At 37.6% G+C, this 26,154-nt stretch overlaps 1 protein-coding gene and 1 non-coding gene across 2 annotated transcripts; one reads left to right on the top strand and one right to left on the bottom strand.

Annotated features, from left to right (window-relative positions):
- Positions 1-5,523: 5,523 nt before the first annotated feature.
- On the bottom strand, positions 5,524-7,868 carry LOC133307905 (uncharacterized). Its single transcript, XM_061508469.1, has 3 exons — positions 7,656-7,868; positions 6,639-7,509; positions 5,524-5,813 (listed from the first exon to the last, which is right to left on the bottom strand). Exons 1-3 carry the CDS (start codon positions 7,866-7,868, stop codon positions 5,524-5,526), a joined length of 1,374 nt encoding a protein of 457 aa, XP_061364453.1.
- A 14,064-nt stretch (positions 7,869-21,932) lies between these two features.
- Positions 21,933-22,039, top strand: LOC133307910 (small nucleolar RNA R71). Its single transcript, XR_009751100.1, has one exon. It is a non-coding gene; the product is annotated as a small nucleolar RNA R71 (small nucleolar RNA).
- The last annotated feature ends 4,115 nt before the right edge of the window (positions 22,040-26,154 follow it).

Here is a 26,154-nt window from a genome sequence, read left to right as displayed (position 1 = left end):
AAATAAATTGATTACAACAAAATGAAAAGTGGAGAAGATGGTTGTTGCTCGTGAGGAGTCTCAAGTGGGTGATACAGAAAGAAGAAGAAGTGTTGTCACTTAACTAAAGTTAAAACTGTACAAATAAAAACTACGAAAATAAACTAAGTGGTCTCTTTTTAAGTAATTCAATCCCTTAGGAATTCGATGGATGTCTTCGTGTTGGAACGTCCTGTTTATAGGCGGAAGAGGGAATGACAAGCTTGTAATTTCTTCGGAGTCGGTTTCTTGACTGCATGAAAGAGGCGGTGTGAACAGTGCTTTGTAGGGCGCACGTGGCTGGATGGGATAGTTTTTGCTGAGATTTGTCTTTCCTTCTGAACCTCCCATGCCTTACTTTCCTTTTCGTCCAATAGGAACCGTTTATTCTCTGATGTGCACCTTTCTCCTTGGTTGAGTGTTGCCCACTTGTGCTTAATTGGAAACATCTTTTCAACGTTTCCTAAAAAGTGGTCAGAAAGATTGAGTGAGTGAAGCAGGTGTAATAAAGTTCCAAATTCGTTCCCTTTTTATATATTTTCCAAAGATTAGTTCATCTTCCGTTCCCACCTGTGCTTTTGTGATAAAGATATAAAATATGTGTTTTTAGTACTAAAGTTGCTCATCAGGTGAGGGAACAGATGGTATTTTGCCATCAAAATGGGCTTAGATGGGCACGGATTTTTGTCCCATCAAACACCCAAAAAACTAAACTATTGGTTGTCCTCAAACAACTCAGAAATAGTGGCTTAGGCTGCTCAATTTCAAAGAATAACTCAACTTCAGAAACTTGAGCCAGCAAGTAATCATAAACATTTTCAAAGATTGAACTACTTTTCAAAGTTAATAAGTAGAAAGAATTTTCTCCCAGGTATGCGATGACTTCTGATCTTCTGCTTCACTATCACTCAAGGTTGGTGTTTCTCTCTCCATTCCTGGATGTAATTCTTCAAACTTGCTTATCTGCTGCTTTCCTAAGAAGTGCAGGTGTCTTCCATGTCAAGGATTTTTTCAAAAGGACTGATGGAATGGTTTTAAAGATGGGATGGTCACAAGTTTTGAGTCAAGGAACGTGTTTCAGTTTTTCTATTTTCAGAGCTGGACTATTCTGTTTGAGGGGACACCTTGTCTTTTGTACCTTCTTTCCTTCCTTTGGAGGAAGCTTTTCTGGTATTTTCTTCTAAATTCTTTTGAATGGATGTCCCCATTTTTCTTTGTTTTCTTTCTTTTTGTCCTTTGAGCTCATTTCGGATTTGTTCCTTGCTCCTTTTGTTGACCTGGGAATGAGTGTAAGTGTGTGATGTAATGCTATGGTGTTAATGGGAACAGAAGTGTTTGGATGATTGTGAGGGGGTTAGTGTTTGGTGGTTCGATCCTTGTTGGTGAAATTCACTTATCCTTCAGCAGTACTTACAGTATCAAGGCAAGTTTAGAAGTTCCATTGTGGTGACTGTTAATTCTCCTAAATGAGAGTTAATTTGGTATTTTTATGATGAATTTGTTGTATAAATTCCATATAAAGTGTCTTAATTGCATGATGATTGATCTAAATGTTGCATATTCATGATTAAGTGCTTTGAGATGACTAAGTATGGAAAATGAGATAATATTCCTTGATTTTGTATAAGAAAAGATGATTTGTTGAGTGTTTGTCTTTGCAGGAAAAGTTGACGTCAGAATGCTGTAGCAGAGAAACTTACAAAATGATGATATAGCAAGCGCTACAGCATGACAGCGTGGACAAAGGAACAACCAAACTTTTGAGATTCAAAAGTTAGTTAATTCCCAACAAATGGATAAGACACCAGCAAGCAAGGATCAAGGACGATTTCAAAGATATATTCTTATCCCAAAATCCCAAGGAACAAGGACAACAAACCTTTACTCGGTCAACAACAACATTGGCACAAGAAATCCAAGAAGATCAAGATCTTATCCAATCAAGTGCCAACATCACAAGAAAATCAAGAAGATCAAGATCTTATCCAAGCAAGTGCCAACAGCCCAAGAATCTAGGGATATGATAAGGCTGCAGCAACAAGATTCATGGATTTTCACTCCTAACCCTAAAGCCCAATTATCCAACCATTTTTCCTATTTAAAGAGGAGTTCCCCCACGGATTCAAAAAGCAAGAGAGAGGTCAGAAGGGCAAGAAAGAAGGGAGGGGAAGAATGTAGTACCCATCCCACGTTTTAGAGAGAAAGTAAGGTTCTTGGAGGAGGAAGAGCTGCTAGAGCAAAGCAGTGACGACGTTTTCCTACAACTTTCGTTTTCATCTTCTTTTCTGTTTTCGAATGAGTTCTTTCTTTCTTTTCTCTGTTTTATTTAATTCAATTATGAGCTAAATTGCTCTATAGGTTAGGTGATAAAGTACCTATGCTGTAACATTGAGATGTATACCTAAACTTTGTTTTTATTAATGTTTAATTAGTTATTCAACGAGTTTTCTTAATCTTATTCATGTGTGCATGTCGAGAGATACATATATGATATTGAGGAGGTTGGGGCCGTGAGGTTTCCGAATCCAGACCCTTGTTGAATTGTGTGGATTAATTAGGTTAAGAAAGTTAACTTGATTAAGTTGTGGGTAGAGAGATCATTCACACCACATAGCCTAGAACTTGAACTTAAGCAATTCAGTGATTAGTTTGGCCACAAAGATGTGGGAATTAGTTATTGGGTATATATGTTAGGTTGGCCAAAAGCCCCAACATACTTTAGTGTTCGGTTACTAATTAAGCATTGATATAGCATCGTTAAAGCATCGTTTCGGTATTGCTGTATCAGGAAAATTGAATCTGACCTATATCTCATCCATCATCTTAATATCTTTGAATTTAGTTTACTATTTTCTTATTTTTAATTGTCCTTTATTTTATAAACCCCACCATAAAAATCAATCTTTTTATAATTTCTTTACTTAAATAATTATTGCTTCATAAATCATCTCTGCGGGAACGATACTTGGACTCACACATCCCTTTATTACTTGTGACACGTGCACTTGCATATTTGTGTGAGTGATTTAATTGATTGCAAATTGCACAACAGTGACACCTCAGGAACGCTCTAATAAGTAAGTGTTTGACATTTTTCGTTCCTCACCAGTTTTAGTTCACACATATCAGCTTTCTTCAAAAATCTGAAGATTAAATTCATTTCACCTTTCCTATGTCAAGCATTCAGAGTAAGAACAAGAATGGTTACTTAGTGACTTTGTGCTTCATGTCATTGGTTATTCAGAGTTTCACAGCCACAGTACTATAAATGAGATGCATGCTCCAAAAAGTTTGATCAAAAAGATTTTTCTATTTCAAAAAGAAAGGCATTAAAAATTACACTAGGGAACGAAAAGGGAAATAAAAGGAAATATCATAAAGCAATAAACATATGTGGTTTTTAGACCACCCCAAAACTACGTTCCTGGAACGGAACGTATTTTACTTGTTCAGACTTGGAGTTTGAACATTAGATGCCCTCTCCATTTCTGGGAGCTGTGTGGTTAAGTTTAACCACCCCAAAACTTTGCTCTTTGTTCAGGAGCAAATGTGTCTACTGGATTGCCTCCCAGTCAGCGCTTAGTTTAATGTCCTTAGCTAGACATGTTACTTACTTTTCAGCTGGAGTCAGAAAGAGGGATACTTTCCTCTTTTTCATTGAATGTTTCATTAGAATATAGCTTCAACATGTGTCCATTAACTTTAAAAGAGCGACCATGTTCTGTTCTTTGAATTTCGAAAGCTCCGTTTTCTGCGTCTTTTACGATTTGATATGGCCCAGTCCATCTTGATTTGAGCTTTCTTGGGAACAATCGAAGCCTGGAGTTGAATAGTAACACTTGCTGACCAACCTTGAGCTCTCTGCTCCTAATTCTTTTGTCGTGCCATTTTTTCATCTTTTCTTTGTACAACTTATGATTTTCATACGTGTTTCCTCTGAATTCTTTCAGTTCTTCAAGCTGTATTATTCTCTTCTCTCCTGCTGCTTTTTCATCCATGTTGAGCACATAAGCTGCCCAATATTCTTTTTGTTCTAACTCTAGATGGAGGTGGCATGCTTTGCCAAATATCAATCTGTAAGGGGAACATCCTAAAGGTGTTCGGTAGGCTGTTCTGTAAGCCCACAATGCCTCATCTAATTTGAGAGACCAGTCTTTCCAAGAAGGATTAACAACCTTCTCTAGAATTCTCTTAACCTCACGGTTAGAGACTTCAATAAGTCCTCTGGTCTGTGGATGATATGTGGTTGCCACTTTGTGTTTGACCCCATATTTTTCCAACAGTCTCTCAAACTGGCGATTAATGAAATGTTTCCCACCATCACTGATGATACAGCGGGGGGTCCCATATCTTGTCAAGATGTTTTTCTTTAAGAATTTTATAACCACCTTGGCATCATTAGTGGGTAAGGAAATAGCTTCCACCCACTTACTCACATAATCAACAACCATCAATATAAATTTATTCCCACAAGAAGGGGGAAAAGGCCCCATGAAATCAATGTCCCACATATCAAACAATTCAATTTCTAATATGGGATTAAGGGGCATTTCATTCTGTTTAGTTAAATTACCCTCCCTTTGACATTTATCACATTGTTTAGCATATTGAATAACATCTTTAAAAAGGTATGGCCAATAAAAACCTGATTGAAGTATCTTGGACGCAGTTCTGATTCCGCCCAGATGGCCTCCATAAGGGGATGAATGACATTGAAAAAGGATTTGAGGTTGCTCTTCTTCTGGGACACACCTTCTTATCATTTGGTCCGCACATCTTTTGAATAATAAAGGCTCGTCCCAGAGATAGCTCCTGCAATCATGATAAAATTTCTTTTTCTGTGTCCAGCTTGCTTCATATGGTTCCAATCCTGCTGCAAGGAAGTTAGCTATATCAGCAAACCAAGGCATATCAACGTCTTTGTCATTGATGACAAATAATTGTTCGTCAGGGAACGTTTCCTTGATAGGTAGCCCCACTTCCATGTGTTCCAATCTGGACAGGTGATCAACAATTTGATTTTCGCACCCCCTCCTTTCTTTGATCTCCAGATTGAATTCTTGCAGCAGTAATATCCATCTTATCAACCGTGGTTTTGCTTCTTGGCAAATAGATATCTGAGAGCTGCATGGTCAGTGTGGATAATCACTTTGATCCAAGAATGTACGGCCTGAACTTTTCGCAAGCATATACTACAGCTAATAGCTCTTTTTTAGTGACTGTGTAGTTCACTTGAGCTTCATTTAGAGTTTTGCTTGCATAGTATATGCTTCAAAAGAGCTTATCCTTCCTCTGACCTAAAACCACCCCTATAGCTTGGTCACTTGCATCACACATTAATTCAAAGGGTAGATTCTAGTCTGGAGGTTGGATAGCAGGCGTAGTAACTAATTGATTTTTCAAAGCTTCGAAAGCCTTCAAACAATCGGGGCTAAATTCAAACTTCACATCTTTTTTCAGCAAATGGCACAAAGGTCTAGCTATTTTAGAGAAGTCTTTGAAGAATCATTTGTAAAAACCTGCATGCCCAAGAGATGACCTCAGCGTTTTAACACTTACTGGAGGTGGCATCTTTGTTATGGCTTCTACTTTGGCTTGGTCCACTTCTAATTCGTTCCTGGAGATTTTATGTCCTAAGACAATTCCTTCTTTTACCATGAAATGGCATTTCTCCCAGTTAAGAACCAGATTAGAAGAGATATATCTTTGAAGAACTTCTTCTAAGTTGACCAGACAGTGATCAAACGACGTTCCCAAAACTGAGAAATCGTCCATGAAGACTTCCACTCCTTCACCTATTAAATAAGAAAAAATAGAGAACATACACCTTTGGAACGTTGCTGGTGCATTGCACAATCCAAAATGAATTCTTCTGAAAGCAAACATTCCGTAGGGGCAAGTGAATGTGGTTTTGTGTTGATCCTCTAGTGCTAAAGCAATTTGGTTATATCCATAATATCCATCAAGAAAACAAAAGTATTCCTTACCTGCCAGGTGGTCTAACATCTGGTCTGTAAAGGGCAGTGGAAATAGTCTTTTCTGATAGCATTATTGAGCTTTCTGTAGTCCTGGCAAATTCTCCATCCCGTAACTTTCCTGACGGGGATCAGTTCTTTTTTCTCATTTAATTCTACAGTTATGCCCCCCTTTTTGGGAACACACTGATAGGACTTACCCAACTACTGTCTGAGATGAGGTATATGATCCCTGCATCTAACCATTTGATTACTTCTTTCCTAACCACTTCTTTCATGATTGGATTCAATCTCCTTTGGTGTTCTACTGAAAATCTGTTAGGGTCAGTCAATAATATTTTATGCATATAGAAGGAAGGACTGATACCTTTAAGGTCATGGTCCATCCAATAGCTCCTTGATATTTCTTCATCTTGCTAATCAACAGTTCTTCTTGTTCCTTGGTGAGTAGCGAGGAGATGATGACATGCAGGGTGTCATTGCTTCCCAGATACGCATACTTCAAGTGTTGGGCAAGAGGCTTAAGTTCCAAGTCAGGAGGTTGTTCTGAAGATGGTTTTTTGACTTGTTTTTCCTTTTCAGTTCTTTGTAGAGGTTCAGGTTTCCTTTCTTGCAAAAAGTAATTCTGCTCCTCTTTCTACAAACCCTCTTCCATTTCTTTGACTTTTGGGTTTATATTGATCTGGTTATCTGATAACGTGATTGCAGAGCATTCTTCCAGATCTTCATCCTCATCATGAAATTTCATTGCTTTGATGACATTGAATTTAACTTCATCATCATGTACTCGCATGGTAAGTTCCCCTTCTTGCACATTGATGACCGCTCCTCCGGTTGCTAGGAACGGTCGTCCCAGGATGATGGGAACGTTTATATCTGCTTTATAGTCCAAAATGATGAAGTCAGCAGGAAAGATAAATTTATCTACTTTGACTAGTAGATCTTCCACCTTTCCTTCTGGTTTGATAATGGATCTATCTTCCATCTGTAAGGTTACAATGGTTGGTTTTGCTGGTCCTGTGGCCAATTGTTTAAAAACTGAGGAGGGCATGAGGTTGATGCTTGCCCCTAAGTCGCACAAGGCTTTACTTTGGTACGTGTTCTTTATTGTACAAGGTATGGTGAAACTTCCTGGATCCCGTAGCTTAGGTGGGAGTTTGCCCAAGTATTGGCAGCTTTCTTGTGTCATCTTCACAGTTTCATATTCTGTTATTCCTCTCTTTTTAGAGATAACGTCCTTCATGAATTTGACATACTTGGGCATCTGTTCCAGCGCGTCTACCACGGGTATGTTGATGTGGAGTTGTTTTAGAATGTCTAGAAACTTTCCAAACTGCTTATCATCTTGTTGCTTCCTTGTTCTTTGGGGGAACGGAATTTTGACTGGGACTTGCTTGGTTTGTGGTGGACTGCTTGTTTTGCTACTCTCCACTGGATCTTTCTCAACTTCAACTTCTTCCTCAAGTTCTAGGTTTTGCTCCACAGCTGCCTGTTGTGGTGGTTTGTCACGTTCCCCCTGGTGTCTAGGGTTGAGTTCTTGGGAGTTGTTGCAACTTGTGTAGTGGTTTTCCCACTTTTAATGTGACTGCCTGGATCGGTTCTGGTTGAGATTTGGAGGGGACGTCAGTATCCCTTGGCAAATGTCCTGGTGTTAAGGCTAACAGCTATCTGTCCCAGGTGGGACTCAATGTTTCTGACCACAGCATCGTTCCTGGTAACATATTCTTTGTCATAGCTTTTCAGGGTGTTGATGGGTTGGTCATCTCTTTGGAATGGAGCATAATTGGTTCTTCTCTGTGGTTCATAGGCTCCGTTCCCACTGCTTCTGCCTTGTTGATACTTTTGCTGCTGATTGTTGTATGGCCTTTGGTTCATAGGTGGTCTCCATTGTGGATTATGGTTCTAATCCTTCACTATGGTTCCTCCAGGGTTTTGATTGTGGTTGCCACCTACATTCTGATTGTCTCTGGCCTGGGTGGAGTTTCTGTTCCCGAAGTTTTCTACATAACACATCAAGCCAGTAGATGGACAGTCTGTTGAATCATGAAGGTCACCACAGGCTGAGCATGGTTCTCTCTCAGTTGTTGTGAGTTGTAAGACTTCCATCCTTGATTGTTCTTGATCTGCTTTCAGGTTCTTCACCTCATTCATCAGTGTGGCCAGTTGGGACTCCATGGCAGTTTGTTTGTCTAATTCGAGCATGCCTAGCTTCCTTACTGGGCTCATCCGCTCAAGTGGCCATTTGAGACATCTTTCTGCAGTGCCTTCAATGATTTCGTACCTAAATTCTAAGGTACCTGTAAAAAAATATCCTCCTGCAGCAAAGTCTAAATGTGATTGAGAAGTATGTTCAATGGCTTTATAGAAAGACTGTAAAACTCCCCAACCTTCTACCCATGGTTTGGACATTTTCGGATGATGTCCTTATATCTCTCCCAAGCTTCATAAAGATTTTCTCTATGAAACATTCTAAAGTTAGAGAGTTCTGCCCTAACATCAGCTTGTCGAGACACAGGGAGAAACCTTTTTATGAACTTGTTAGAAAGTTCCTCCCAAGAGTGTATGGATCCAGGGGTGAGAGTTTTCATCTATGTTTTTGCTTTTGAGCCTAGGGAGTGAGGAAACAGCCTCATTCTCATACTTTCCTCTGTCACACCCTCAGCTTTGAAATTATCACAGATATCTTGAAAGATTGTGAGGTGTGTGTAAGGATCTTCTGCAGGGAGTCCATGAAAGACTCCATCTTCCCTTATCATGTGGAACATGATGGGTTTCAATTCAAAATTGGGGGCTATAGGAGGGAGGACTACTCCCCTTTCTGGTCTGTTCCTGAAAGGAGCAGCCAGGGTTCTAAAATTCTGTTCATGAGGGATGTCATCATTGTTATGATCAGCCATGTTTTCAAAAATATTTTCCCTGAGATTTCTCCTCCTTCTATGTAAAGTGCGTTCTGGCTCAGGGTCAAAGAAGAACTCAGGTATCTTAGTGGAGTGGGGAGACTCTGTTTCAGACTCTCCGCTCATAAACCATAAAACAATGAAGATACACAATGAAGATAGCACACTTAACTAGAGAAACACAAAAGCTGTAATACAAGAGCTTCGAAAATAACTTTTTAAGAACTTTGCAGTTTTTCCGTTCCACGGATAGTTTAGCCCATGGCTACTAGTTTAAACATAATTATTCCAAACTGAAGTCCCATAGACCCGAGATTCAGTTTAGAGATAACGAGTGGAAATGAGAGAAATAACACTTGTATTTAGATGAAAATAAATTGATTACAACAAAATGAAAAGTGGAGAAGATTGTTGTTGCTCGTGAGGAGTCTCAAGTGGGTGATACAGAAAGAAGAAGAAGTATTGTCACTTAACTAAAGTTAAAACTGTACAAAAATAAAAACTACGAAAATAAACTAAGTGATCTCTTCTTAAGGAATTCAATCCCTTAGGAATTCGATGGATGTCTTCGTGAAGGAACGTCCTATTTATAGGCAGAAGAGTGAATGGAAAGCTTGCAATTTCTTTGGAGTTGATTTCTTGACTGCATGAAAGGGGCAGTTTGAACAATGCTTTATGGGGCGCACGTGGCTGGATGGGACAGTTTTTGCTGAGATTTGTCTTTCCTTCTGAACCTCCCATGCCTTGCTTTCCTTTTCTTCCAATAGGAACTGTTTATTCTCTGTTGTGCACCTTTCTCCTTGGTTGAGTGTTGCCCACTTGTGCTTAATTGGAAACTTATTTTCAACGTTTCCTAAAAAGTGGCCAGAAAGATTGAGTGAGTGAAGCAGGTGTAATAAATGTTCCAAATTTGTTCCCTTTTTATATATTTTCCAAAGATTACATCACCTTCTGTTTCCACCTGTGCTTTTGTGATAAAGATATAAAATATGTGTTTTTAGTGCTAAAGTTGTTCTTCGGGTAAGGGAACAAATGGTATTTTGCCATTAAAATGGGCTTAGATGGGCACGGTTTTTCGTCCCATCACTTATCTGTTGTTTTCCTAAGAGGTATGGGTGTCTTCCATTTCAAAGGACCTTTGTGAGGGGGAAGTATGGAATGGTTAAGTATAATGTGAGGAAGGGTCTTGGATCAAATGTTTACATTACTTCTCTGTTGAGAGTTGGACTCTTCTGTTGGGGGAACTCTTTTTCTTTTCTTTTCTACCTTCTTTTCTTCCTTTGAAGGAATCTTATCTGGTATTTTGCTCTGAATTCTTTTGAATGGTTGTTCCCACTTTCTTTATCTTTGTCCTAATTGCTCAATTGCTGTTGTTTCTTGACCTCTGTAGTTTAACCTGATGGTTTGTATGTATGTATATTATTGTGTTTGATGGTTGTGTTGGATGTGATTGTGGTGGGGTGAGTGTTTGATGGATGATCCTTATCTTTGGAATTCACTTGTTCCTCTGCAGTACTTAAAGTATCAAAGCAAGTTTAGAAGTTTCATTGTGGTTACACCTTAGGAACGCTCTCATAAGTAAGTGTTTGGAATTTTTCGTTCCTCACCAGCTAGTTCACACAGATCAACATCCTTCAAAAATCTAAAGATTAAATTCACTTCTTTTTTCTATTTCTAGAATTCAAAGTAAGAATACAATAATTACTCACTGGGTTTATGTTCCATTCCATTATTTATTTAAACTTCCACAGTCACAAATACTATAAATGAAATGTTTGCTCCAAACAGATTGAATTTTTTTATTGAACAAAAAGGAATTTTTCTATTCAAAAAGAATTTTACAATAGGGAGTGAAAATAAAATAAACTTAAACAAAAAGAAAAACAATAGAATACAAAACAAAATAAGAGGGTCTTTCTCGTTTCACTGAGGATGCCTATTCTCCAGGCTTTTGTTCCTCTCTTCATTCCTCTTTTCATCACTTTCCTCTTGTGTTAATGGCCTCCTCCTTAGCTGATCCTTCAGTCTTTTTAATTAAGCCTCAAGGAGCCATTTCTCAATTTCCTTCAAAAGGTCACTGACTACAACAGTGAGGTGTTCAATGGTGGCCCTCATCATTATTCTTCCATTGTGTATATGCATCACTTGGCCTTCCATATCCAGCACTCTATCCTCCAGCTGGGTAATCTTTTCTTCCAGGAATGTTCCAAAAACCTTGAAGGCTTCCTTGGTCTCTTTCCATTCCTCAGCATCTTTGATCAGGAGGTGTCTAAGGTTTAATTCAGCTCTGGTACTGTGCATGGAGAGGGCACTGTTTCAGGGCGTCAGCTGCATTTCTGACTTCATTCCTTATAGCCTGTAGTGTTGTGCAGAAGGTGCAGCACTCATGTGTCTGATGTTGGCATTGACAGAGTTTGAGAATTCCTCTCTTTCTGCCTTTTGTTGTTCTTAAAATTGAGTGAAGGCAGTGGAGAGCTGTTCTACTCCGTTCCTTAGAGCTTTCAGCTCTTCTGTGGTGTTGGACACATCAATTTGAGGAATGGATGGCTCTTCAGGCAGTAGCTTCTCCATTTTCCTCCTCATCATCTCAAAAATTTCAGCAATCCTTGTCTGGGATTTTCTCCTTGCTACAAGGGGAATTGTTATAGTGGGGGGAGTTAGCTTCTTCTTCTTCTTCTTGTTCTGAGGGTCAGATGGTGGGGCTTCTTCAGCAGGTTCTTGACTAGCCACTACCTCCTTTTTTTTTAGGTAGAGGGGACTGTTGTAATCTTTTCCTCCATCAGTGGAGGAACTTCAAGTCCTTCCTCTTCTGCCAAAGCCCTACCTAGGGCCTCGTCCTAGAAGTATCGGGACAGATGAATGCAGCAGAGAGGGGTCCCTCTAGACTGATTTGTCTGGGAACAATTGGCTTTTTCTTTTTAGGGGGACTGTGAGCAATCCTCTTTCCTTTTTCAGAAACAAATAAACAACTATAAAGAAAACCATAAACAAATAAGTTTGTTTACTTTTCACAAATAAAGAGAAAAATCAGAATGACAAAGAAAAAAGTTCGCATTCTCTCTCCCTGCAATCTTGACGAAAATTAATAGCGCATACTGCGTCTTCGCAAATGATAATCGCTTGAAACGCTGGTTCTGGAAAATCACACTTTCTTGGTTATTCGAGAATACACTGGTTGTAATGTTCTTTCTTAGTGTTCCTTCTCGGTAAACATAGAGTTGTTATTTCTTGCGGGAGCAAACTGAATCAAACTTTGGGGTTTTTGGTACATCTCTTCTCAGTGAAAATTTCTAGGTTCTTTAACTGAAATATTTGGGGCATTTTTTTACAGTATACTCAAGAAACTCAAATCTTTTGTGAATCTTTGATGTAAAGGTTTTAATCTGAAATTTTTAGATCTATTATTTCATATGCTTTTGGGATTTTGAGTTGTTTAATCTGAATATTAAATCTCTTGAGTTGTTCATTGGTATAAAGATTTACTGTTAAAATTTAGAATCTGATTTTTATATTTATATTGTGATATTTTCTGTTTAAATCAGATTTCTTGGTACCCATTGTTTAGAAAATTAATGTTGTAATATCCAAGCTTCTTTGTGCATTAATTTTAGAGATTTTGATACATATGTCATTGGTTTAATTTTCTGCATATGGCATAAATTTGTGGAGCTTAGTTTGATATTATCGTGATATATTTGGTATGATAAGAGACTGTATTTTTGGGTTATTTCACTTGTTACAGTTCTGAAAAATTTTGTATTGGTTGTTAAAGTGGAGTAGTTGCGTGCTGTAAATCTGTCCTAGATATGTGGGTGCAATCGTGTGGGTTGGCGACCTTGTGCTTGGCTTGAGAGTGTGTCTCAAGGTCTAGAGCTTCAAGAATCCACTATGGAGAGTGGAGGTCTTGCGTGAGAGGAGTTGGTGAACTCCGTAGGTTCGGCTTGAGAGTATTCGCAAAGCTTGGAGCAGTGTAGGCACTAGGAAGGTTGTCGATATCTTGTTTGATTACTTGTGTGACGCGTGTTTGTAAAAACAGGTACACTTGTGATAAATGAAATATCTGCATCTTTTTCAGTCTGGACGTAGCACCCTACTTAGGCTTAGTGGGTGTGAACCAGGATATATCGTGTCTCTTGTCTCTCTGATTTAATTTTTGAATATTCTATTTTTGAGACAAAAAGTAACACCGCTTCTGGTTTGTTATTGTTTTTGTTGTACCATTTTTCTGATATATTTTGAAAGTGTTGTAGCACCTTACAGATTCTGATATAATGTTGTATCACTTAAAATATTTTTTGGTATTAGGAAATTAATCATTTTCTGTTTTAAGTAAGAAAGGTTGTTGCTTCGTTTGTTCTGTAAAATAAAAAGTCAGGTACGTTTTCTATTGATATACATCATATAGAAATCATTTTGGGCATATAGGGACTTAAGGTAAAATTGTTATAGTTGTATGACTCTTATTTGGACTGAACTTACAAAATAAATTGATAACTGTCAATCTTATTGAGTTGGTGTGGTGATTGAACTTGTTAGTTCAACTTTGTCTAGACTTTACAGATTTAAGGTCTACTAAGAAAAAGTTTTTGAAAAATTTAAAAACATCTATTCACCCCCCTCTAGGTGTTCTTTCGCATCCTGTGTAAGAAGCCACTTGCCCAACAAGTGGTATCAGAGCTTCGTGCTCTTAGTGATTGGCCATTGCCAAAGAGTTAAAGATCCTATGGCTTCTTTCCATCAGGATATTTCTCTTGAGGGTGGTTCCACCTATCGCCCTCCGTTTTTCAATGGGATTGATTATCCCTACTGGAAAACAAAGGATGCAGATTTTCCTTGAGTCAGTAGATCTTAAAATCTGGTATAGTGTAGAGAAAGGATATCAACCTCCAACTAGACTAGATGAAAATGGTAAAGATATGCTTAAAAAATACGCAGAGTTCACTAAAGAAGAGTTGGAGAGAGCCCAATACAACTCAAAAGCAAAGAACTTTTTTTTTTTTTTTTGTAAATAAAAAGCAAAGAACTTAATAGTTAATGCACTCGGTAAGGACGAATACTATCGAGTATCTTCATGTAAGATTGCATGTGAGATGTGGCTAATTTTAGAAACAACCCATGAAGGTACTAGTGTAGTAAAGCAGTTTAAACAAAATGCATTATCTAGAGAGTTTGAGCTCTTTGAGATGTATGATGGTGAGTCTATATTTGACATGCAAAAATGTTTCATGCATATAGTTACATCAATGAATGCTTTAAATATTTTTCATGATGATGAACTATTAGTTAACAAAATTCTGAGATGTCTTACTAAGGAATGGGATGTAAAAGCTTCGGCAATCTATGAAGCTAAAGATCTCTCCACAATGTCCATTGCTACCTTATTTGGAAAGCTTCAGGAATACAAGTTGGAGTTAAACAAAAGGGCTAACCGTGAGCTTAACAAGAAGAGACAAAAGGGATTAGCTCTCAAGGTATCATCATCTCATTCAAAGGAAAGTAAGGAAAGTAAGAAAAGTACTGATACTTCTTCAAGTGAATCAAGCACCGATGAACATGATGAAATGACAATGTTCGTGAAAAATTTTAACAAGTCGTTCACCAAGTTCTTCAACAAGAAGTTCAACAAAAGGAGAAGAAGGGCCAACAACCCACGTAGAAAAGAAAGCAACTCAAACAATGCTTGTTTTGAGTGTGGAAAGAAAGATCACTTCCAAAAAGATTTCCTGAACAAAAAGAATAAATTTGACAATGGCAAGTTCAAGAAAGGTAAGAGCGAAAAGAAGAGAGCTTACATGGCATTTTTGGATGACACTTTAAGTACTACAAGCTCCTCATCAAATGAACAAGCTAACCTCTGCTTCATGACACAAATTGAAAAAGATCAAATTGAGGTACATTCGAGCCACTCTTCTAGTTCTAAGTGGGATTCCGATTCGGTATGTAATTCTAATTCAATATGTAGTTCTAGCTCCGCTTGTGATACCTCTTCTATGGTTGGTCCATCATATGATGATTTGTTGTATGCTTATAAGTGTTTGCAAGTTGAAAATGAAAAATTAACCTCTAAGGTTAAGAAAATTAAAAATGAGAAAAATTGCTTGCAAGACAAAGTTGATAGTTTGACCACCATTGTAAATGATCTAATGAAAGACAATGAGGATCTTAAAAATGAAAATCTTTTCATGAATTGTCTTGTTGGATCATGTGATGATGTGAACCCTCATTCCACTATTTCATGTACTAAATGTGTTGAATTATCTAATGAAGTGGATAAGTTGAAGATAATGGTTGATAGAATGACTAGTGGGAGAGACAACTTGCATGTCCTCCTTGGTAGATAAAGGGTTGAGACTACTATACATGGACTTGGTTTTCAAAAACCTCCCTTTGTTCAACCAAGAAAGACAAATTGTATCCCCCTAGGTTCATGTCTAAACTATCATTTAAGAAATGTACATATTGTTGCATGAGTGATCATCTTGTATATCAATGCAATATTAAGAAATATGACCTAAAAGGAACAAATCTTAAGTGGGTTCCTAAGAGGAATATAAATGTGGGCAACATTGCCTCAACATCTTATGGACCTCAACCTAACACATCTAGCATGTTCTTTAGCCACAATGTGAAGAACATGATATATGTTCCTAAGAAAACTTAGTGAGCATGTATGCATTATTTTGCACATGATGTCTAGTTGCGGTTTGGTGGTTAATATGACATGCATAGACTGTTTTTAACACATCTTATGTTATACATGTTCAATATTAATGTTCTATATGTGGATAGAAAGCTTACTTCATGCACTACATGACTATATACTTGAAAAATTCTCTGTTTTACTCGTATATTCAATTCTGTCCAAATAGGACAGCAAGCATGTTTCAATGTATCTTTCACAAACAATGCCTATTAGCAATCATGAATGAGTTATCTTTCATTGCAATTACTTGTACTATTTGATAAATGCTTGATCTTGCTAATATCCCGAGAAAGGCAAGTGTGAAAGATGATGTTGTAGGTATTTGAAAGAAAATGGAAATGAATGAAAAGATGAAGATTACATTGAAGATATTGGCAAATTGAAGAACTTTTTAGACTAAGCCAAAGAGTTACAAAGAATCAAAACTTGGTACAACATGGGTAATCTTTGGATATATGATATGCTTGTTATATGCCTTATCCAACATTGTTCCTTGCTATATGCTAGAATTGATTTTGATGATGTCAAAGGGGGAGAAAATATGAATATCATCAAATTGAGCTTATGCATATTGTAAGTGGGAGTTTTTGAGAGTCTTGAGAACATATGTATGCCTTATTTTTAATTAGCATAATAATTCTTAGTATGCATACATTTTGGGGGAGTATGTGATTACTTGATTTTAATATCTTATGCTACTAATCCTTACTTGTCTCAATTTGAGTTTAAATTGCCATCATCAAAAAGGGGGAGATTGAAGACTTCCTATGCATCATGGAATATATATTTTGATGATAACAAATGATTTACAAAAAGTCTCAAATTGAAGATGGAGTTTGAAGACACAAGTTGTTAGGTATTTTTAGAATTTTGTTATACACTATATTATATCTTATAGTATCTACCTAAGCTCCAATGCATATCATTGCATTACATGCATTTAGTTGTATGCATTTTATATTACAAATTAAAAAAAAATCTGAACCAAAAAATAAAACAATTAAAAATCAGTTTGCTTTTAATATAATAAAGATACTTTAATTAGCTATCAAGTAAAGCTATCAGGTCTCGTGGGTAAGCTATATTAAAATAACAAATAAAAAATAATTAAAATTTATCAATAGCCTTACTAATTGAAAAGCAAGCACATGCATAGGCATCACATGGTTGGTTTCAATGTATAAAGAGCTAAATAAAAAGTTGACATGGGTTCTTTAAGAATAATAATAAAATAATAAAAAGTAATCTTTCAAATTTCAAAAGAAAAATTACATGAGTCAGTTTCTTAAACAGTATATAAAGAAAACCATAAACAAATAAGTTTGTTTACTTTTCACAAATCAAAATAAAAAGCTAAATGATAAAGAAAAAAGTTCTCATTCTCTCTCCTTACAATCTTCACGAAAATTAATAGCACTTACTGTGTCTTCGCAAATGATAATCGTTAGAAACGCTGGTTCTGGAAAATCACGCTTTCTTGGTTATTCGAGAATACACTGGTTCTAATGTTCTTTCTTAGTGTTCCTTCTCGGTAAACATAGAGTTGTTCTTTCTTGCGGGAGCAAACCGAATCAAACTTTGGGGCTTTTGGTACATCTCTTCTCAGTGAAAATTTCCAGGTTCTTTAACTGAAATATTTGGGGCTTTTTTTACAGTATACTCAAGAAACTCAAATCTTTTGTGAATCTTTGATTTAAAGCTTTTAATTTGAAATTTTCAGATCTATTATTTCATATGCTTTTGGGATTTTGAGTTGTTTAATCTGAATATTAAATCTCTTGAGTTGTTCATTGGTATAAAGATTTACTGTTGAAATTTGGAATCTGATTTTTATATTTACATTGTGATATTTTCTGTTTAAATCAGATTTCTTGGTACCCATTATAAAATTAATTTTGTAATATCCAAGCTCCTTTGTGCATTAATTTTAGAGATTTTGATCCATATGTCATGGTTTAATTTTTTGCATATGGCATAAATTTTTGGAGCTTAGTTTGATATTACCGTGATATATTTGGTGTGATAGGACACTGTATTTTTGGGTTATTTCACTTGTTACAGTTCTGAAAAAATTTTGTATTGGTTGTTAAAGTGGAGTAGTTGTGTGCTGTAAATCTGTCCTAGGTGTGTGGGTGCAACCGTGTGGTTGGTGACCTTGTGCTTGGCTTGAGAGTGTGTCTCAAGGCCTGAAGCCTCAAGAATCCACTAGAGAGAGTGGAGGTCTTGCATAAGAGGAGTTGGTGAACTCCGTAGGTTCGGCTTGAGAGTATTCTCAGAGCTTGGAGCAGTGTAGGCACTAGGAAGGTTTTTGCTATCTTGTTTGATTACTTGTGTGACGCGTGTTTGTAAAACAGGTACACTTGTGATAAATAAAATATCTGCATCTTTTTCAGTCTGAACGTAGCACCCTACTTAGGCTTAGTGGGTGTGAACTAGGATATATCGTGTCTCTTGTCTCTCTGATTTAATTTCTGAATATTATATTTTGGAGACACAAAGTAACACCACTTCTGGTTTGATATTGTTTCTGCTGCAGCAATTTTCTGATATATTTTGAAAGGTTACAGATTCTGATATAATTGTTGTATCACCTAAATTGTGTTCTGGTATTTGGAAATTAATCATTTTCTATTTTAAGTAAGAAGGGTTGTTGCTGCGTTTGCTCTATAAAATAAAAGGCCAGGTACATTTTCTATTGATATACATCATATAAAAATCATTTTGGGCATATAAGGACTTAAGGTAAAATTAGTAAAATTGTTATAGTTGTGTAACTGTTATGTGGACTGAACTTACAAAATAAATTGATAACTGTCAATCTTATTGAGTTGGAGTGGTGATTGAACTTGTTAGTTCAACTTTGTCTAGACTTTACAAATTTAAGGATCTACTAAGAAAAAGTTTTTGAAAAATTTAAAAACACCTATTCACCCCCCCTCTTGGTGTTCTTTCGCATCCTGTGTAAGAAGCCACTTGCCCAACACTTGACTAGCCACTACCTCATTTGTTTTTGAGATAGAGGGGACTGTTGTAATCTGTTCTTCCATCAGTGGAGGAACTTCAAGTCCTTCCTCTTCTGCCAAAGCCCTAGCTATTGCCTCATCCTAGAAGTATCGGGACGGATGAATGCAGCAAAGATGGGTCCTCCCTGACTGATTTGTCTGGGAACAATTAGCTTTTTCTTTTTAGGGGGACTGTGAGCAATCCCTTTTCCTTTGTCAATCTTTTTCTGTGGCTGAGCCTCTTGCTCAGCCACTTGTTTTTCTGCAGCCTTGGCTGCTTTTGCTTCCTTTATCCCTTCTCCTTGTTGCTGCCTGGGAGAGGGTTGTGTTGGTGCATCTCATGGAGATGGTGAAGAATGAGGAGGTGATGCTTGGAATGACGGAACGTCAGAGAACCCATGTATTTCAGTGCTACCTGGGGACGTCTCCTTTGTAGCTGGTTGAGGTCTTGATGCTCCACCCTTATTCAGCCTTTTTGAAATAGGCTCATTGTCTTCATTATCCTCATCTTTGTTAGAGAGGGTGATAGGCTTTTCAGAGGTAGTTCCCTCTGGCTCTTTTGAGCTGCTGAAGGGTCTCTTCAGCCTTTGACTTGATCGTTCCCCTTTTCTGGGGGGTGCTTTAACAGGAGATTTTGGAGGAGGTTCTTGCCTTGCTTGCTCTCAGTAGCAGCAAGGGCTTCTTTCTTTACCTTGGAGGGAGAGGGAACGAATTTTGCAGCCTTGGTGGCTGAGGTAGTGGTTGCTGGTTTTGAAGGTGATGCCTTCTTGATTTTCTTGGTTTTCTTCTTTTTTGCCTCAGGGTCTTCTTTGTCCTTTTCATCATCCTTATCATTGATCATAGCAACATCATACTTGACATTGTGATCTCTGAGGAATCGAAGAGCTCCATCAATGTAGGTGCTTCTCAGACCTTCCAAGTTTTGAAATCAAGAATAGACCCAACCACTTGGTCTTCATCCTGGGAGGGGGTACACCAGCTCTTAGACAGAGCTTTGAAATTGGGCAGGGAAGGCAGTTGGTGGTTTTCCTGATCTCCTTCTTCAGGCTGCCATAAATGAGGGGTACTGCATCAATAGAGATGTTCATCATGATGCAGTAGATTTGAACCTGTAATGCCCACTTGATAGTGGCATAATGGGTTGAAGGGGTGAGGTTGGTGTTAGCAAACAGAGCCCAGAATCTGGCTTCGTCCACCAAACTGCCCTTGCAGAGGGCTCCTTTGGAATAGACAGGTTTGCCAATGGTGATCAAGTTCTTTACTTTCAGCAGGAACTTAGGGTCTTCCCTCTTCTCTATGTACTCAGTGTAAGGACTGTTGCTTACAACCGGTAGAAGGAGTACCTCCCTAATGGCTTCAGGGGAGAATGAGACTTTCTTCCCATGCACCATTACTTCATCAGACTGGTAACCTTGGGCTAGTCTCTTCGCATGGTATAAAAACTCAGCCACCAAGGAAGGGTAAAACTCTCGCTCCGCTGTTGCAAACCTGGTCCATTTGAGTTTGGCTAGGGCATTCAACACGAAAGTTGGCATGAGGGCTTTATCTTTAAAGAAAATGTTCCTCTCTGGGTAGAGAGTTATATTTTCTTCGGTGATTTCTAGTTCCTGTGTGTAGTCAGACATACGGGTGATGGTTACTGAGAGTCTAGTCATGGTTGTGGATTGAGAAGAGGTTAGGGCAAAAGAAAGAGAAGATAGATGAAGAGCAAAAGTTTCTAAGTTAGCAAGGGAGTGGTAAAGCACGGAAGAGGGAAGAGAGGGGTTTAAATAAGCATGCAGAGGAGGGAAAGTGAGGAGTTTTTAGGACCTGAGGGGTTAAGGAAGGAAGTTGAAGAAGTAGTGGAGGGGGAACGTTACGAAATGAGTGGTCAGGAAGTAATGGTACACAACTGTTGATGATCGGTTGAGGAGGTGGAACGGTTTAGGGAAGAATCGTGGGAGAGAGGGAAGGAGAGGGAGAGCAGTTGCATTAATGGCTAAGTGGGTAGTTGCTTTTGCTGGGCACGTTTTCAAAAATTTGCAATTAGTGCATATTTGATAACAGCTGCGTACCCTTGAGTGACTCAGCAGGGACAGGTGTCCCTATCATCCTTATCTTCTAAGCCCAGGGAACCCCCTTTCTTAATCTCTTCTGAACTTAAACCCCCAAGAGAATAATATACTAACAAAATAAGATATGAACAATAATATAACTAATACCTATCATGGACTACATATAGAAATTAATCAAAAATCAGAAATACATATCTATTTACCATATATATAGATAATGTTTTTTTAAAGAGAAATAATAACTTTTGGGTGTGTGTGGTTATTGAACCACCCCAAAACTACGTTCCTGCCACGGAACGTATTTCAATTATTTGGATTAGATGTGAACATTAGACGTTCCCCTCTTTTTGGGAGCTTTATGGTTAAGTTTAACCACCTCAAAACTTTGTTCTTGTTAGAGAACAAAGGTAACCACTGGGTTGCCTCCTAGTCAGCGCTTAATTTAATGTCTTTAGCTAGACATGTTAATTACCTCTCAATTCTCTAGAGAAGATGTTGAAGGGACTTCAGTGTCTCATGGTAGTTTTTCTAGTGTTATGGTGTTGAGGCTAGCAGCTATCTGTCCCAGATGGGACTCAATATTTCTAATAACAACATCGTTCCTGGTAACATATTCCTTGACATAATTCTCCAAGGTACTGATGCATTTTTCTTCTCTGGGGAACGGAGCATTGTTGGGTCTTCTTTGTGGATCATATGCTCCATTTCCCTCATTATTGCCTTGTTGGTATTGTTGCTGCTGATTGTTGTGTGGTCTTTGGTTCACGGGTGGCCTCCATTGAGGATTATGGTTATGATCCTTCTGTATGGTTCCTCTAGAATTTTAATTGTTGTTGCATCCTGCATATTGATTGTCTCTTGCCTGATTGAAGTTTCTGTTTTCAAAATTTTTAGCATAACATACCAAGGCTGTAGATGGACAGTCTGTTGAATCATGATGATCACCACATGCTGAGCATGGTTCACTCTCAGAGGCTGTGAGTTGTAAGACTTCCACTCTTGGTTGTTCCTTGTCAGCTTTCAGATTCTTCACTTTATTCATTAGTGCAGCCAGTTGGGCTTCCATGGCAGTTTGTTTATCCAGTTCTAGTATGCCTGGCATCCTGACTGGATTCATCCTCTCTAGTGGCCATTGGAGACAACGTTCTGCAGTGCCTTCTATAATTTCATATTTGGATTCAAGAGTTCCTGTGAAAAAATATCCTCCTGCAGCAAAGTCTAAATGTGATTGAGAAGTATGGTCAAGTCCCTTATAAAAAGACTGTAAAATCCCCTATTTTTCCACCCCATGGTTAGGACATTTTCTGATAATGTCCTTGTACCTCTCCCATGCTTCATAGAAATTCTCTCCATAAAACATTCTGAAGTTAGAGAGCTCTACTATAACATCAGCTTGACGAGACATAGGGAGAAATCTCTTTATGAACTTGTTAGAGAGTTCTTCCCCTAAGTGTATGGATCCTATGGTAAGGGATTTCATCCAGATTTTGACTTTTGAGCCCAAAGAGTGAGGGAACAGCCTCATTCTCATACTCTCTTCTGTCACACCTTCTATTCTAAAATTATCACATATATCATGAAAGTTGTTAAGGTGTGTGTAAGGATCTTCTGCAGGAAGTCCATTGAAAACTTCTGCCTACCTAATCATATTAAACATGATAGGCTTTAGCTCGAAGTTGGGAGCTACAACAGGAGAGAGGATTACTCCTCTCTGGTATGTTCCTTGAAGGAGCAGCCAAAGCTCTGAAGTTTTGTTCCAAAGGAATCTCTTCATTGTTGTTATTATGATAAGCCATGTTTGCTTCAAAAATATTTTCTCTGAGATCTCTTCTTCTCCTATGAAAAGTGCGTTCTGGTTCTAGATCAAAGAAGAACTCAGGTATTTCAGTAAAATTATGAGAATCAGCTTCAGATTCTTCACTCATAAACCATAAAATATATACAGTATATTCAACAGAGTATATAACAAAGAATAATGAATGATGTATAAACAAAGTATGAAATAAAACAATTTAAGGACAGGATTTAGTGTAACTATCCCCGGCAATGGCGCCAAAAACTTGTTGGGTGTGAACTTGTTGGTTGCTTAGATGTTCATTTAAAGGATGTTCCCTTAATTCTGTTCATCAAGAGAAAAACCAGTCGTTCTCTTGACTTCAACCTAAGTGCGCAAGTGCACGCATCAAGTAATAAATGAGACTATTAATGCCAGATTATCGTTCCCACGAGGATAGAGCTCTAAATTATACATTAAACTATTTTATAAAGAATTAAAAATGAATAGAAAATACAGTATTTGAACTGTTTGGTCGTTCGTTCCTTACTATCTTGACAACGTTCCTCAAGGATAGTAGTTCAATTTGACTTCAAACAACTACTCGCTTCGTTATATATGAAATCCTTTTTGATGAGATAAGGAACGACAATATTCATTGGAGATTTGATGTTATATTCACAAGATTTATAAAAGAAAATATCCATAACATAACAATATTTAAGAGCCAACAATATGGATGAGTAAAAACAGTTTTTTAACACAAGGAACGAATCCACTGTTCCATTCTTAAATAGCTATATTCTCAACTCAAGACTTAACCCTTCTGAATTTGTTCAGGTCTTTTCACTGTTTTCACTGCCAACTCGATTCCTCATCTCATGGACTCTAATGGCTCACAAGTTTCCATATTCCTATGATTCCCTTGACTCCAACAATTACTAAGTTCAGAACCTTCAGTGAACGAGGTGGTTCTTTATTCCTAAGACAACCAGTAGTGTTGTTTTCACAACACTACCTTCCTCCTCTGATTAAGCTGTCTGAAATCCCTTCTTTATGGAAGTTCCTTTCTCAGTATGAGTTCAATTTCCATTGATACGCAATGAATATAGCACACTTAATCACAAAAATACAAAAGCTTCAGTGCAAAAGTTTTGAAAATAGTTCTTTAAGAACTTCACAGCTTTTCCGTTCCACAAATAACTTAGCCCATGGCTATAATAATAAACATAATTATTCCAAACTGAAATCCCATAGACCTGAGATTCAGTTCAGAGATACCGAATGAAAGAGAAGAGAAATAACAACTTTTATAAATAAGGAACAAGTTAGGTTACAACAAAATAAAATGGAGAAGTATGGTTGTTGCTCGTGAGGAGTCTCAAGTGGATGATACAGAATAGAGGAAAAGTTGTTGTCGCTTAACTATTGCTAAAACTATACAACTGAAAAGTAAAAACTATAATTGAAACTAAGTGATCTCTTTTTAAGAAATTCGATCGTATCTTCGTGTTGGAACGTCGTATTTATAGGCCAGAAGAGTGATGGCAACAATTGTAATTTCCCTTGAGTTGTTTTCTTTAATTCATGAAAGGGGCGGTGTGAACAATGCGCAAGAGGGACACAAGTTGCTGTATGGGGCACTTATTGTTTAGATTTACCTTTCCTTCTGCACTTCCCATGCTTTGCTTTCCTCTTGGCCAATGGGAACTCTTTATTCTCTGTTGTACACGTTTCTTCCTACTTAATTATTGTACCTCTTTATGCTTTATGGAAGCTTCTTTCAACGTTTCCTGCAAAGTGGTAAGAGAGATTGAGTTAGTAGAGCATGTGTATTTAATATTCCAATCCGTTCCCCTTTTTCCTATATTTCTCAAATGATTACCTCATCATCTGTTTTCCACTGTGTTTTGTCACAAAGATATAAACATGTGTTTTTAATGCAAAAATTGGTAATCAGATGAGGGAACAGATGGTATTTTACCATCAAAATGAGTTTAGATAGGAAGGAATTTTCGTCCCATCACCAGCCACAAATACCACTCACGATAAAATGCATCTATGAAATGGTAGTCTCCGTACGGTTGCCAAATCACCTACACAAAAAAATAAACATATAGTCATTATTCATTACCATATGTAACCACTTTTTGAAATTTAAATATATAGAACATACCTCATCTCTACATAGCGTGTCTACCGTTACCTGATACCACATAATCTCATGAGCTCTGAGTAGCCTAAAACATTAAACATGATTTCCAAATTTAACATAAACATGAATTATAATACTCATAAAAACATAATAAATCACGCAATACAAAAGACACATATCAGTGTACGAAATGCCACTTCAAGTGAGTAGGATGAGGAAGAAGGGGAGCAATGGGTAGGAATCTGAGCCACACCCAGATCTGAAGTAGAATGTGATACCCACCAATGTCTGATATGCCCGGGTCTATACAATCGCTCATCTGTCTAAACAAATGTACGAGAACCACAGTTTCCCAGCTATATCTGCCAATCTTCTAAAAGTCCTCGGAGAACAATGGAATGTATCGACATGCAACAGTGCTACCCCTCGATCTGTCGCAGAGAAGCCATGCTCCTAATATACGCATAATGTGCGCCTTAGTGTAAAAAACCACCTACTTAGGATGCGTAGCAATTGGACCCCAACGCACATAAAGTCTATCAAAGTACAAAAGTGATAGATTGCCACCATCGAGCTTAGTCGCCTCATCTAGCTCATGACCAATAACCACATTACACAGGACCGACCAATCACCAAAAGTAGGTTTGGTAACCACTTGCCCTTAGTAGGCAATCTCAGGATAGCCACCCCATTCTACAAGATAATGGTCATCTCGCCATACGTCATATGAAAAATGTGTGTCTCTGGTTTCCACCTCTCGACCAAAGCACTGATAAGGGCATGATCAATTTGAAATACATGCAGACAGACCATCAAATCAACCCAATTATCAAATACAGTAGTTTACAAATATTATATTTAAACACAATATAATATATTACATTCTTAAATGCATACTTGAATATGTCGCATGCGTCCGAGATGTATAAATCTCGTATGTGTAAAGTACTCTACGACAACGTCGAGAATATCGTCAGGAGTTGGTCCCCCAAACAGTCTACCACGTTGTGTCTTCAGCGCTCCAACCTTGTCTTCGTTTCACACGGCATGTGAAACGTGCGCGTGCTGTGTTCGCCTCCATAGTAGGGGTGTTCGTGGTCTGGATTGGATCGATTTTGGAAGCAAAAATCATTTGATCCAATCCTTTCGGTTTGTTCAGGTAATCATCCATTTAGTTTGAATTTTTTTCAAATCCGATCAAATCCAATTTTTTTCGGTTTGGATTGAATCAGTTCTCGGTTTTTTTAAAATCCTAAAATTTGTTTCATGATTATTGCGGAAATAACATCTTTTGTATATATTGGATTTGTAATTTTTTTTGAAATACAAAAGTATCGTTAAACGATAATATAGTTTTTTTTTGCGCAATGAGATATGAAGCTCTTCATAGATGAAATTTTGTTGCTGAGATGTGACTAGGTTTTTTCTTGGGTTAATGGATCTTGGGTTTAGAAATTTTTTGGCTATGATTGGGGAAAGACCGAAATAGGTAGAGGAGAATTAATATATTGGATCGGGTTTCATCAACCAATCCGAAAACAATCCAATCCAATTAAAATTTGTGATTTTTTTTTCG

The sequence above is a fragment of the Gastrolobium bilobum genome, unplaced genomic scaffold (genome assembly GCF_033153095.1).
Source record: "Gastrolobium bilobum isolate Gb01-03AN ecotype WA unplaced genomic scaffold, APGP_CSIRO_Gbil_v1 utg18130, whole genome shotgun sequence".
Classification (NCBI taxonomy): domain Eukaryota; kingdom Viridiplantae; phylum Streptophyta; class Magnoliopsida; order Fabales; family Fabaceae; genus Gastrolobium; species Gastrolobium bilobum.
The sequence above is the reverse complement of the archived record's forward strand: the minus strand, read 5'-3'. Positions and strand labels throughout refer to the sequence as shown.